At 44.1% G+C, this 15713-nt stretch overlaps 1 protein-coding gene across 2 annotated transcripts in view; it reads right to left on the reverse strand.

The window, feature by feature from the left end:
* Positions 1-6669: 6669 nt before the first annotated feature.
* htra3b (HtrA serine peptidase 3b) overlaps positions 6670-15713 on the reverse strand; it is a 40507-nt gene continuing 31463 nt past the window's right edge. Inside the window, exons 8-9 of one of the 2 annotated variants that reach the window (XM_059964892.1) lie at positions 9961-10056; positions 6670-8379 (exon numbers count right to left, since the gene is read on the reverse strand). In XM_059964892.1, coding sequence (XP_059820875.1) covers positions 8214-8379; positions 9961-10056 — 262 coding nt within the window. In that variant the 3' untranslated portion in view covers positions 6670-8213. Of the gene's footprint in view, positions 8380-9960; positions 10057-15713 lie in introns of those variants that run through there. The other variant, XR_009511263.1, reaches the window with a different exon arrangement.

Below are 15713 nucleotides of genomic sequence, written 5' to 3' on the forward strand. Positions count from 1 at the left end.
GGTCGAGAGTCACAGTGGCCAGAGTTGGATCGCCGTCAGGGTACCCGGTCAGCATCGGAGGTCGGGGGCGGGGCATGCTGACGCCGACAAAGATGGCCGCTCACATCCGGGGTACCCGGTCAGCATCCGAGGATCGGGGGCGGGGCGTGCTGACGTCGACAAAGATGGCCGCCCACATCCCGGCATGCAAGATGGCGGCCCCCACGTTTCACCCGCAGCGCTGCACTCCGCTCGAGGTTGAGACTTACAGACCTTGGCGAAGTGGCCCTGCTTTCCGCAGCTGGAGCAGGTCGCTTCTCGCGCTGGACAGCGTTGTCAAGGATGTTTCTTTTGGCCACAGAAATAACAAAGCACGAGTTTCTTACGGGCCACAGCCGTGGTCTGGGTCGGGGAGCTCGTGGAATCGCGACTGGCGGCGGCGTTGGCGAATTCACTCCCGGGAGCCGGCGGTGGCGGGGTCTGAGGCGTCCACGAAACCGGCGGGGAATCGCGCGACTGGACAGCGTCGGCGTTATGCCGCGCAGCTTCTAGAGCGTTGGCCTTCTCTATCGCCGAGCTTAAGGTAAGATCCGAGTTCTCCAGCAGTCGCTGGCGCATGTACACTGACCTCAGTCCCGTCACAAAGGCGTCTCGCACCAGCAGCTCCGCATGCTGTTCTGCCGTGAGCGTCTTGCAGTCACAAGCTCGGACGAGTGTCTGTAGTGCTCGGAGAAACTCAGCGCACGATTCGCCAGGCCGCTGTTGCCGGGTAGCTAAGCGATGTCTTGCGTAGACGGTGTTCACCGGCCGCAGGTACTGTCGTTTGAGGGCGTCCAGTGCCCCTTCGTAGGTCGGCAGGTCCCGGATAAAGGAGTAAACTTTGGAGGAGACCCTCGAGAGTAGGATTCTGTGCATAACGGCGGGTTCAGTCGCACGAAGCTCCGCCAAGTACGATTGGAAGCATGCAAGCCAGTGTTCAAAAGCGAGAGCTGCGTCAGGGTCTTGAGGGTCCAAATCCAACCGGTCCGGACGCAAAACGGGTTCCATGTTTTAAAACTTCCAGTCAATAAAATTGATGCACCATCAATAACTCACACTGAGACGTAGGCGAGATATCGGCTTTTATTGACTGGAAGAAGGAACCAGGAGTGAGTGTCTATCATACAAGGTCCTGGAGACTGAGGCCGATCTTCAGGCCGCAGGTCTCCTTTATACAGGGGCCTGTGGGAGGAGCCACAGGAGCAGTCAGCAGGGGCGTGTCCCGACAGGCACATAGTTCACCATACCCTGACATCTCCTCTGTACATACTCCCCAGCATCTTAAACCTGTGTCCTCTTGTGGCAGCCATTTCAGCCCTGGGGAAAAGCCTCTGACTATCCACATGATCAATGCCTCTCATCATCTTATACACCTCTATCAGGTCACCTCTCATCCAAGGAGAAAAGGCCAAGTTCACTCAACCTGCTTTCATAAGGCATGCTCCCCAATCCAGGCAACATCCTTGTAAATCTCCTCTGCACCCTTTCTATGGCTTCCACATCCTGTAATGAGGAGACCAGAACTGAGCACAGTACTCCAAGTGGGGTCTGACCAGGGTCCTATATAGCTACAACGGCTCCTAAATTCAATATCACGATTGATAAAGGCCAGTTCACCACATGCCTTCTTAACCACAGAGTCAACCTACGCAGCAGCTTTGAGCGTTCTATGGACTCGGACCCCAAGATCCCTCTGATCCTCCACATGCCAAGAGTCTTACCATTAATATTATATTCTGCCATCGTATTTGATCTACCAAAATGAACCACCTCACACTTATCTGGGTTGAACTCCATCTGCCTTGAAATTATATATGTGGAGGGGGGGGGGTCGGAGTGGGGAATGGCTACACTTGCAGCAGTTAATCCTTGCATGTTGACTAATTTGCATTTTAAAAATGCAGCACTTATTTCAAATTCTAGTCTAAAGTGCAAATTGTGCCAACGCTATTTATACTCTGGGCCAACTCAGTTGGCTTGTTGTGCACAGAATCTTGGCTTCGTTCTGAAAGCCCAAGATCAGACACAAAAATAAAATTCCTTTTGTTCAATTTTCTTCCTTATATGAAGTGGGATGACTATCAGTATTGCAGAATATTATTGTGCAATAGATATTCTATTTCACATTGTTGTTGATCATCTTCTAAAGGGATGTCCATCATATAGTGTCTGAAATTGTCTAATATCCTGTTAGGAACTAGAAAACAACTGCACTGGCTAGCAAAATACATTTCTTAATCTACAATGGAGCAGATAAGATGCCTTAAGCAATTCAATTCTTTCCCAGAAGAATAATATATGATGGCCTAGACTCTTTCAGGCTCTGCAATACATTTGAGCTTCAAGAGAAATCCAATGGGCTGAAAATGTGCACTCCAGAACTAAAATATATCTTGGCAATCTCTTCCTCTACAGACACTACAATGCTGTCTTATAAATAAAATGGAGAAGTGGTAGATTTGTCCAGACTATAACAAGCATCCTGAAGGGTTGATAAGTTAGACATAGATAGAGAGGCAGTTACACCCAAGGTGCAGGACACAGGAGACTGGGTGACAGTCAGTACAGAGTACCCCTGTGGCCATCCCCCACAGCAACTGGTATATCACTTTGGATACTCTTGAGGGGAATGACTTAACAGAGGAAAGTCACAGCAGTCAGGTCTCTGGCACTGAGTCTGGTTTGAGACTCAGAAGGGAAGTGAAAGGAAGAGGTGATTTGTGGTGATGCGGGATTCGTTAGTTACAGGAACAGAAATGAGGTTGTGTGGATGAGAATGAGATCCCTGGATGGTATGTTGCATCCTGGGTGCCAGGGTTTAGGACATCTTGGATCAAGTCCTCAGCTTTCTTGAGTGGGAGGGTTAACAGCCAGTGGTTGTAGTCCATGTAGGTACCAATGACACTGGTAGGAAGAGTAACAAGATTTGCAAAGTGAGTTCAGAGAGTTAGGTGCTAAATTAAAGGGCAGGGCCTCCAGAGTTGTGACCTCAGGATTGCTACCCGTGCCACATGCTAGTGAGGCCAGAAGCAGGAAGATCATACAGTTTAGCATGTTGGTGTAGGAGACTGCATCAGATTTTTGGATCATTGGGCTCTCTTCCAGAGAAGGTGTGACCTGTACAGAGGGATGGTCTCCTATAGTGGGGGAGTCTAGGACCAGAGGCCACAGCCTCAGAATTGTGTCTGTATTTACTAAGGAAACTGGCATGGAGTCAATGGAAATAAGGCAAATAGGTAGTGAGGTCATGGAACCTACTGTATACAGATTGAAGAGGAGGAGATGCTTGCTATCTTGAGGCAATTCAGAGTAGATAAATCCCCAGGACCTGACAGGGTATTCCCTTGGACCTTGAAGGAGACTAGTGTTGAAATTGCCGGGGCCCTGGCAGATATACTTAAGATGTCAGTATCTATGGGTGAGGTGCCAGAGGATTGGAGGATAGCTCATGTTGTTCCGTTGTTTAAAAATTGCTTTAAAAGTAATCTGGGAAATTAGAGGCCGGTAAGTTTGACATCAGTAGTAGGTAAATTATTGGAAAGAGTACTAAGAGATAGGATCTACAAGTATTTAGATAGACAGGGACTTATTAGAGAGAGTCAACATGGCTTTGTGCATGGTAAATCATGTTTAACAAATCTATCAGAGTTTTTCAAGGAGGTTACCAGGAAAGTGGATGAAGGGAAGGCAGAGGATGTTGTCTACATGGACTTCAGTAAGGCCTTTGACAAGGTCCCACATGGGAGGTTAGTTAGGAAGATTCAGTCGCTAGGTATACATGGTGAGGTAGTAAATTGGATTAGACATTGGATCAAAGGGAGAGGCCAGAGAGTGACAGTGGAGGATTGCTTCTCTGAGTGGTGGCCTGTGACTAGTGGTGTGCCACAGGGATCAGTGCTGGGTGCATCGTTACTTATCATCTATATCAATAATCTAGATGATAATGTGGTAAACTGGATCAGCAAATTTGCTGATGATACAAAGATTGGAGGTGTAGTGGACAAGTAAGGAAGGCTTTAAAAGCTTGCAGAGGGATTTGGACCAGCTGGAAAAATGGGTTGAAAAATGGCAGATGGTGTTTAATACAGACAAGTGTGAGGTATTGCACTTCGGAAGGACAAACCAAGGTGGAACATACAAGGTAAATGGTAGGACACTGAGGAGTGCAGTAAAACAGAGGGATCTGGGAGTACAGATACATAATTCCCTAAAAGTGGCATCATAGGTCGATAGGGTCATAAAAAGAGCTTTTGGTACATTGGCCTTTATAAATCAAAATACTGAGTATAAGAGTTGGAATGTTATGGTGAGGTTGTAGAAAGCATTGGTGAGGCCAAATTTGGAGAATTGTGTACAGTTTTGGTCACTGTTTAGAATAAAACTTAATCGATCTACTCTCTGAACAAATAAGAACCAAGAAACTCAAATAATAACAAAAATGGCAACAAACGTGTGATCCCAAGGCTGAGGTCTCTAGTAAATGACCCTCCATTGAGCTAGAGGAATGGGAAGTCAGGGAACACAGGAACACATACCAGTCCTCATTGAGGGACCAGCAGTGGAAAGGGGAAGCAGTGTCAAGTTCCTGGGTGTCAAAATCTCTGATCTATTCTGGGCCCAGCATATTGATGCAATTACAAAGAATGCATGACAGTGGCTATATTTCAATTGGAGTTTGAGGAGGCTTGGTGTGTCACCAAAAACACACTCAAATTTCTACAGATGTACTGTGGACAGTATTCTAACTGGCTGCATCACCATGTGGTGGTGGGGGGGGGGGGGCGGTTTGTGGACGATCGGAAAAAGCTGCAGAAAGTTGCAAATACAGCCTGCTCCATCGTGGACATGAGTCTCCTGGCATCAAGAACACCTTCAAAAGGTAATGCCTCAAAAAGGCAGCATCTATCATTGAAGGGCCCCTGTCACTCAAGACATAACCTCTTCTCATTGCTATCAAGGCATTGTCCCTTTACTTCTTACTGTGCCTCTGGAATTCAGCTTCCATTCTCCTTGGGGCCACGTTGTTGTCATGGAACCCAACTGATCAGCCATGGAAAGATTATTGGTGACAACATGCTGCTTAGTGACATTCCCAATTATATTGTCGATCAATTTGGTGACAGCTGGGAGAAGGCAATGAGTAATTGGTCACTGGTAAGATTAGATTATCTCCTGCCTTTTGTGAACAGATCTCACCTGTATAATTTTCAGCTTCTTGTGTATGCATGTGTTGTACTGAAACTGGAGCAGCTTGGCCAAAAGTACCACACACAAAATGCTGGCTGGTGGAATGCAGCAGGCCAGGCAGCATTTATAGGAAGAAGCACTGTTGACGTTTCCGGCCAAGACCCTTCGTCAGGACTAACTGAAAGAAAGGATAGTAAGAGATTTGAAAGTAGGAGGGGGAGGGGGAAATGTGAAATGATAGGAGAAGACAGGAGGGGGTGGGGTGAAGCTAAGAGCTGGAAAGGTGATTGGCAAAAGGGATACAGAGCTGGAGAAGGGAGTGGATTATGGGATGGGAAGTCTAGGATGAAAGAAAGGGGGAGGGGAACACCAGTGGGAGATGGAGAACAGGCAGAGTGAGAATAGGGGGAGGGAGGAAAATAAATAAATCACGGATGGGGTAAGAAGGGGAGGAGGGACATTAACGGAAATTAGAGAAGTAAATGTTCACACCATCAGTTTGGAGGCTACCCAGATGGAATATAAGATGTTGTTCCTCCAACCTGAGTGTGGCTTCATCTTGACAGTAGAGGAGGCCACGGATAGACATATCACATTTTAATTCCACATCCCATTCTGATTATTTATTTACTCCCCCCTCCCTTTTTTCCTTTCTCTCTGTCCCTCTCACAATCTCTCCTTGCCTGCTGTCAATCTCCCTCTGGTGCTCCCCTCCCCCTTTCTTTCTCCAGAGTCCTCCCGTCCCATGATCCTTTCCCTTCTCCAGCTCAGTATCACATTCACCAATCACCTTTCCAGCTCTTAGCTTCACCCCACCCGCTCCAGTCTTTTCCTATCATTTCGCATTTCCCCCTCCCCCTACTACTTTCAAATCTCTTACTATCTTTCCTTTCAGTTAGTCCTGACAAAGGGTCTCGGCCCGAAACGTCAACAGTGCTTCTCCTTATAGATGCTGCATGGCCTGCTGTGTTCCACCAGCATTTTGTGTGTGTTGCTTGGATTTCCAGCATCTGCAGATTTCCTCATGTTTGCTGGCCAAAAGTACAACTGGTTCTTAAACATAGTTGAGGCCTTTGAAAGGCTATCTAGTTTGATCACAAATAATCATTTATGGAAGTGATTGATTGCCTTTCGTCTTGAGCAAGAGTTCCCAACCTTTTATATGTCACGGACCTCTACAATTAACCAAGTGTTCTGTGGGCCCCAGGTTGGGACCCCTTGGTCTAGCGAGGCCAACTCCCCCCAGAGCTCAAGACTGAAAGCTGAAGCCTTTTCTGGGTCAATACTTCTCATCTTAAGGTGACACAGGGCTTATCTTCCAATTCTAACTCCTCTTCACAGCAAGACTCAAAGACGTATGACCCAAAAATAGAAAATGAGGATTTTTGAAACTAAAGCAGTTACTCGTGCATGCGTTTTCACTGTAACAAGTCAAAGGAATAAATGCGAGTATAAATATACATGGCAAATTCTCCAATCACTACAGATTTATTAATTATGGTTAATAATTTTCAAAACTGTGGCAGTTTAATTGTTCACAAATAACTCTATCACAACTTAAACCTGTCATGTTAACTGCACCCTGTCACATCGGATAGTATATCTGCTCTATGCATTGCAGTATCGATTTGTTACTCAGAAACGTGCTTCTTTATGAATGGTTACAAAAACTTCACATGCTTTCTGTAGACGCTGTACTTCCGTATGCAGAACACTCAGTTACAGTTAACAATTCAATCAGTGTTTCAATATAAAATGCTGTATGATCATTATTTCACATAACATTTTAAAACGTGTATTATAAATCTATGGGTTGCCTGAGGAATGCAAGTTTAATCCTTTGTAGCCTGCAGCAGTTTAGTGCTTTACAAGTGTTCTTAAGTTAATAAACTAGAATTTTAAGGTTAGTGAACTTTCATCTATTCAAAAAACTGATTCCACTCCAAGGCTAATTCCATCTTCCATTTTGTATTAAGGCAGAAAAACTGATTCTAAAGGCAGGTCCACAAATGCCCCAAAATAGTCAGGGTGCCTGGTTGCTCAAGGACAAGATAACCCAGCAGAACATGGGGGGGCGTGGACAGGAATGGAATTTGGTGCAAGAAGCAATGGGCAGAAATCTACGTGAACGGTTGTCATCAGTCAGTGCAGTGTTAACTAGGAACAATCAGTGAGAACACATTTGAGATGCTTAGGTCAGGCAAGGAGTTGCAGTGTTGCTGTATACTATCAGGGATAGGATATGAAGGCCCTGGCTTTCAAAAAGTTTCTTTGTGATGCCTAGAATAACAATCCTGTTTCTGATCCGAAAGGAAATCCAAGGACTAAACTCAAACTTTTCTATAGGCAAACTCTGATCCATAATCTATTTTTCAATTGGTTCACTGGAGAGGAAAGCTGCCACTACTTCTGGGTGTTTTTTTTTAAGTAAATTCACAGATGTCATCAAACCTACACAAACAAAGTCCTAGGAATTTTCTACGCAAAAAACAGGTTAGCATTGGGACAAGACAGTAAAATAATGTGCTCCAAGGGATTAAGTGACAGCTCACATTTTAACTGCATCTTCAACTCTGCCACTAGGCAGGGGCAGTTATAAATCGGGCTCCTTGATCTTCATGGCAGATGTGGAAGAATCTTGATGGTCTTATCAAAATAATGACATTCTAACACAAAAGAGCAGCTTTAACTGCACCAAGTGACATAGGTTTGCAGTTAAGCAATTTCTCTCCAGTAATTAGTACTAAAGCATTCATACAAACTGAAGACAAGAATGCGGAGAATAGCATTTATCACTTGGAAGCACTAAAGATTTTAATCTAAGATACTTTTGATCAGCCCCTTCTAGCAGATGTAATCTGGAAGGGTGCCTTTCTCTGTAGATACTTGTACCATTGTAAACAGGTGTTTGCTCCACTTAGCTCTCAGTTCCAGTAACTTTAGTAAAGAAAACAGTTACTGTGATTACTTCAGGCTGGAAAGGGTTAACTATATTGGCCATGTTTCAGTCACATAATTATTTCAGGTTCAATGTTGAAAAGTATGTCTTCATTCCCCCTACGGACTTCAAGCAGCAGGGGAAACTCATTCATCACAGCTTCCTGCAAATCATTTGTTGTCTTCATTGGGATTCCATTTACTTTGACAATCACATCTCCAGCTTCAATTCCACCCCTGATAGTAAGAGAGTAACAGATTAGGAAGCGACAACAAGCCTTTTGTTAAACATATACTTCAAATGGAACAAAAGATCTTAATGTGTAGACATCTGAGGTTCATGCCAATAATATTACTCATGTGATTTATTTATTTATTGAGATATAGCATGGAGTTGGGCCTTCAAAGCGGGCCGCCCAGTAATCCCCCAATTTAACCCTAGCCTAATCACGGGACAATTTACAATGACCAATTAACCTACCAACTGGTATGTCTTTCATCTGTGTGAGGAAACCAGAACACCAGGAGGAAACTCACGAGATCACAGGGAGAATATACAAGCTCCTTCCAGACAGCAGCAGGAATTGATCCTGGGTCATCTGTACTGTAAGGTGTTGTGCTAACCACTACGCTAATGTGCCGCCATGCAATATGCCAGAGTACTTTACATGTACAGTGGCACATCGCATGCTTGGTGTTACAGGTTCAACAGCACAACCGAGGCTTCTTGTGTGGACTGTGGTATAATTGTATTGCTCATCGATGCAGTTTCATGGGTCTGAGCAAGCACCACAGCCTTAATTTCAACAGTCAACAAACTACCCTTCCCAAGCGGTGGGAGATCAAGCAGACCAAATCCTCTTGCTTAAATTTTTCAAGCATAGACCACTTCATTCCACAGACTCTTCAACCGAAGAATATGTAAAGGTGGCCCACCATGTGTCAGTCCCTGAGGCAGGAAGATGAATCTGGCAAACACAAGCACTGAAGATCTCCCCAATGCTCTTTATGGGCCAATAGGGGTGCTCCCGTAGGCCTTCTCCAAACCAAATTTAGCTCCCATATCCTAGTTCTTTGATAATAGCTCACTTATGCTCATCAATCTCTTCAGTCCTGATCTCACCAGTTTGTTTTGATAGCCCCAAACTTGCACATTTCTGGCTGGGGCTTCCACCTACCAGCTGGACTAAGGATATGGCCAACTATATGCCTGACAGATTCTAATGTCAATCTTGCATCCTCACCCCACAAGGGTAACAAGGGCTCCTACAATCTTTAAAAGCGACTGGTCACCTACCATGCCCCCACTTTCACTGTAGAGCTGGAAAGCACAGCAGAAAAAGGTAAAAGGAAAACTAAGTTGAAAGAGTTCAGATTTATGGAAGGTCAAGTGAAGGAAGCTAACCAGGACATCTACAGCTAGCAAAGGCAACGGGTGAGCATTTCAACAGCAAGCAAAGTATCCCTGGGCCAAATGCAAGGGACGTTACACAGGTGGAAAACAAAATGCAAACTTAATGATGGAGCATGTGAGCATGTGATCCAAAACAGTTCAATTACAGGCAGAATCTCATGAAAAGGGATGCATGGAAGGGCCTGGAAGGAGGTGGGAACAAAGACCATGTTTAGTTGGGGAAAATTTCTATCCATTCAGTGAGCCAATAAAACAACCTGACAACTTAAAATGGAATTTTTCAAGCATGTTTAAAGAATAATTCCACAAGTAGAACAAGCAAGCAGGGGTTGCATCCGCCAGATCATCTGTCCCATTTCTCCATTCTTTATCATAGGTATTTGTACATTGAATGCTAGCCCTACCTGTATGCTGGTGAATCTGGAATCACTTCATGTACATAGATGCCAGAATTAACATCGGGGAAGTCAGGGTTTATTTCCTTCAAATTTTCTATTAGACTGGAGAAAAATAAAATCAGAAATGATTAAAATAGACAGAACAAATAAATCATTGACTTTTTGTCCAACTTCATTTTAAATCTATGAGAAACAAGTCTTGAGAATGTACAAAATTAGTGTCAATGGAGTCCAAAGGCTCTCTGATTAAAATTTACCAGTTATCATTTTTAGTATATTTGCACCATTAATGTTGTTAATGTACAACTCTATGTCCTGCCAATGCCTCCACTCTCATCCAGTAACTCTGTGGCCTATCTGAGCAAACAGTGAAGAGAGTGTTGGTGGTTTACCAACTGATCAACCCAACAGGAAGTGTGATCAGCTTTGGGAGAGGCCCCAAAAGAAGGGAGTCAACTTTTTCTTGGATTTCCTCTTGTAACCTGAAATAAAGTAAACATCACAGTTCAATAAGCTCGCCCTGCCCTTCGCAACACTTGCTAAGCCCGCCACAATCTTCCCAGAATACCTGTGCAACAGCTTGCCCAACATTGTGTTCCCACTTACCTCCAAGCTGCCACCCTTATTTATGTCATGTAGAACAGACAGAGGCCATTTGGCCCATCGTACGCATTCCAGCCATAAAGATCCTATCTATTCCAACAAGTCCTCTATGCCACAGCACTTCAATTGCTTATTTAAATAGATGTAGTGAGAGTACTGGCCTCAGTTACCCTGCCAGGTTGATAGTTTATTGGCATAAAATATTCTTCCTCATATCATCTCTGAAATTACAACCCCTTTATCTTAAACACATGCCTTCTGGAAAGGGCATCTTTGTTAGGAGAAGGCTTTGGACTATATACAGTACTCTATAACCTTCAAAGTATTATACACCCAATCAGATTCACCCTCATCTTCTTCAAGCTCTTGTACCTTCACCCAGAAGGTAGAGGAGACAACTGTAACAATGCTATTAGCTTTCCTGAAACAACACACCATGAAGATGAATATCACTGGAGAAAGTAACAACCCAGTGATGGGTTGGGCAGTGTTTTTTTCCCCACTCTCTGCAGGTCATGTCAGCCCAGAGTAGAACAGCTGAATTACCAGGGCAGAATATAGATGAATTCATGGGTTCACGAAGAGTAAGTGCTGAGTGTTAATAATCATTTTTTAAAAAAAGCAGAAATAGCAGGCTGTATCAGATAGAGGTGTTTAATTGCTCAACAGATAACTGGCTCATGTATACCCGAGCTAATTAGATAGTATTTTGTTGCAAATGAAAGAGCCAATAAGAAACACATACCAATTTTGCGGAGTGCATTGGGCTTACTGGCATATAGTTTGCTTCAAAGTTTGACTGCTGCAACTAGACTTGCAGAAATGAGCTTTGCAGATACCGTGTAAGTAATGCAGGAACACTTAGAACCAAAGCCAAAGCATAAACAGTATCAAGAAGAAGTGTAGTCCATTTTAGTGTATGTGGCTGCATTGAAGAGATTGTCTGAGCAGTGTCAGTTCAATGATGGGCTTAATAATGCATGCAGTGATTATTTAGTTTCTGTAATCTTACAAGAAAGCATTCAAAAACAGCTCCTAACTGAAGCGTATTTTTATTATCTTCCTGTTACACTGCTGGCGTTTAGGGCAGCAATGAAGATCGTCCATCTCTATCTGTCCTTGGCCATCTTCTCTATTGTGCCCCATGTGTTGTCCAGGGGTCCTCATTCCTGCCTCTACAGTATGGCGCCAAGTTGTCTTTGGTCTCCCGTATTTCTTCCTTCCTTCAGGGGTCCAATGAAGTGCAGTCTTGATGATGGAGTTGGCTTCTCTTCTCATCATATGCCCAATCAATCTCCAACACATCCTCATGATGATTGTGGCCATGTCATCCCGGTGACACTAAAGGAGTAGAGTGTGTTGGAGATCTTTCTCAGCCCAAGAGAGGATCTTCCAGAGGCTCATAGTGTGGAATGACAACAGCTTGGCAAGATCGATCTCTGTCACACGCCAACATGCTGACCTGTACAAGAGTGTGGACAGAGCACAGCTCTGTTACATCTCTACCTTGGTGTGTACACTGTACCTGGTAGATCCCCATATGTTCTTCATTGATCTGAAGATGTTTCCAGCTTTGCTGAGTCAGTACTGGACGTCATCCTTGGTCCCATCATCCTGCCGAATGATGCAGCCCAGGCAGGTGAATCGGATGCTGCTGGGTAAGTCAATGCCACAGGTCTTGAAAGAAGGAGAAGACTCTACATTGTGGGTCATGATCTTGGTCTTTCTCTGGCTGACTCTGAGTCCAACCTGTCCACAAAGGGCACACAGGCACTGAGTTTTTCTTGCATGTGCTGGTGTGAATGTGATAGTAATGTGAGGTCATCCACCAAGTCAAGTTCTTCTAAAGTACAAAAGAGTCTACCTAAAACCTCTTTGCTTATCTTTCATTGTTTACCTCATAATCCAGTCAATCACCAGGTTAAATAATATCGCCGACATCACACAGCCTTGTCTGACCCCAAGTTCAAAGTTCAAATTGTAGTCGCCAACTGTGCAGGTGAAGCTGGCACAGAAACTCTGAACAATTTTGGTAGGAATCCCCCACGATCTGAGAGTTCACCAGAGGCTCTCCCTGTCGATGCTAACAAAAGCCTTTTCAAAGTCCACAAAATTCACTTACAGTTGTCTCTGCCACTCTGTGCACTGCTCTATGATGTTATGCAGTGCGAAGATCTGGGTGACACAGCCTCTGTTACTCCTGAAGCCAGTTTGCTCTTTCCTCAAGCACACATCGACAACATCTGTAATCCATTGGACAATGACGTTGGTGAGAATCTTGCTGGGCACTGACAAAAGTGTGATGCAACACCAGTTGTTGCAATCACTTAGCACTCTTTTCTTGGGAATCCTAACAATAACTCCCTTTATCCAGTTCTTGGGTGCTTGTCCCCATTCTCAGATTATTGTAAACGGTCACAAACAAGAGAAAATCTGCAGATGCTGGAAATCCAAGCAACACACACAAAATGCTGGAGGAACTCAGCAGGCCAGGCAGTATCTATAGAAACGAGTGCAGTTGACATTTTGGGCTGAAACCCTTCATCAGGACAAATGAAGGGTTTCAGCCCGAAACACCAGCTATACTCTTTTCCATAGATGCTGCTTAGCTTACTGAGTTCTTCAGCATTTTGTGTGCGTTTATTGTAAAACAGTGGTTGCAACTTTTGGTTAAGCTTTGAAAAGTGCAGTGTTCAGGCTGTCATATCCTGCAGCTTTGCTGTTTACTAATGATTTAATCACAGCAACAATCTCTTCTTTCTTGGGTGGATCTGTGTTGACGTTGAGGTCCTCTGCAGCCTCTTGTATGTTCGGTTCATCATTTGGTGATGGTCTATTCAGTAATTCTCTAAAATTCTCTGTCCATCATGCTTCTTGCTTCTTTCTCAGTTGTCAAAAGCAGACCATTCTCATCTCTCGTGAGACCACTGGATCAGGCCTGGAACTTTCCACATACCGATTTTGTAATCTTAACTACATTTCCCTGATCACCTTGATTGGCTGCTACTTTGGCCTCCTCTGCAAGCTCTTCTATATACAGCCTCTTATCCTTTTGTACAAGCCTCTTCACTTTCTTGTTAGCTTCAATATATGCCAGTTGAAATTTCTCATTAATTCATGTTGACGTTGCATTAAACACTTTCTTATTAATTTTCTGTCTTTTTTCTAAGGCTGTCCATGTTTCTTTGTTCTCTTTTCCAGCTCTGTATCTCGGACAAGCCTCGCTGCTCTCCTCGAGGTCTGAGGAAATCCATTTCCACATTGTGTTGATCCCATCTACAGGCACATCCTCATTAAAGTCTTTCAAGGTCTGGAATCTGTTCTTAAGTTGAATGGTGAAGGCAGATCTCACACTGGTGTCCTTGAGCTTCTCAATGTCAAAACGCCTTTGTACATGTGCTCTGATCCCAGTGGTTCTCAGCTCAAGTTTCACCACTGCTACAACAAAGCGGTGATCATTTCCCGTATCGGCTCCTCTACATCCTGCAAAGATCGTCACTGTGTACCTTTGATCATTGGATGGCCAATCTGATTCTCGTCACATCCATTGGGTCAGCTTGTGGATTTCACTGTGGAGAAGGAAGGCCCAGATTGTTCATGGCACAGAATGCCACCAGTCTTTCACCATTGTTATTCATCGTTCCACATCCCCATGGATGACCATGACCCTAGTGAAGTACGGGTTGTTATTTCCCATTTTGGCATTTAGATCTCCCACAATGATGATTATGTCATAGCATGATGTTACCTAACTCCAATCGCAACTCTTCAAGGAAAATGTCTATTTCATCACTGTCACTATTGTTAATTGGAGCAGAGCACAGGATCACTGTCACGTTCATTTGCTTCCCTTTCAGCCTGACTCACATCAGCCTACTGTTGATTGGTTTCCACTCTAACAAGCACTTCTCAAGCATTGTCTTTCTTCAAAGTGACACTGAGCACTTTCCCTTCCTGAGTATAAAACTGTTTCACTCATTTCTGCCTTCAGTCTGTCAGACCCTGTTCATCTGCTTTCACTGATGCCCAGTATTTGTAGGTTGTAACGACACATTTCTGCAGTTCTTTGTGCTAGCTTGTCAGTGTTGTGCATGGTTCATACATTCCAAAGCATTATTTTGGTCTTGGTCTTGACAGTGTTTAGGGCTTTCTTCATCATAACAATAGCTTTGTTTCAGTTTTCCCTATTATCAGTCATAGCCAGTGAAGACTCGGGAATACCATCACACACAAATAACAGATTCTTCTTTGCTGTTTCTGCGACTTTTTTTTAACCAGTCAGGGTTGTTAGCCCCAAGCTGAACCCCTGAACCTGGAGAAACAGTGGACCACTCTTAGCCAGGACCCTACCCTTTGATCTGTTTGGCATGAGGGACCCTACCAAGAGCATTAATCTGCATGCTGTTGACGAAAAATCTGGTAATGACGAGAGTGAAACAGGACTGGCACTCTTGAGATTTAAAATGGGAAAGCTAACAACAGACACCACAGCAATTAATTATAATGGAATTGGACGCTGGTTCAGCTATGTCAGTTGGAACGCCATTTCAAAGATAGTAAAGTGAAGCCCGCGGATATCCCACTAAGAACTTATAATGGAGAAACGATAACTCCTGGGGAAATGACATTTGTAACAGTGAAATACAACAATCAACAAACCATATTTGCTTGTATGTGGATAAAGGAGGAGGACCAGCATTGTAGGGACGTGATTGGCTGATCTAACTACAACTTGATTGGACATCCATCCATTATTTGCATGCCACATCCCCTGCAATAGAGTCAACTGAAAACAAATTAAGGTGCTGGATGATGCCACGACTGTCTCCATGCTGTACACGACGAACCGTGGACCAGCAGAGGGCAGACAGGTATCGGTACCAACCTCTGTGCCTCTGGTTTGAAAGCATATTGGACCAAGGAAGGATCACATTGCTCACAGGAGTCATGACAGTGACTTAAACAGTGATCTGACTACAACAGTTTTTGTAGGAACACAGTTGAGAAAGCTGCTGATATGTTAATCAGACAGTTACTTGTGAAATGTGTTTTGGTTTTAAGCTGGATGAGATTTCAGGCAGATTTAGGAAAGTTGCAAGCATTCAGCTTTTGTGAGTATAAAGGACCAGAACCTACTCTGTGTGCATTAAGGTTAT

Source organism: Hypanus sabinus, chromosome 3 (genome assembly GCF_030144855.1).
Source record: "Hypanus sabinus isolate sHypSab1 chromosome 3, sHypSab1.hap1, whole genome shotgun sequence".
NCBI lineage: Eukaryota > Metazoa > Chordata > Chondrichthyes > Myliobatiformes > Dasyatidae > Hypanus > Hypanus sabinus.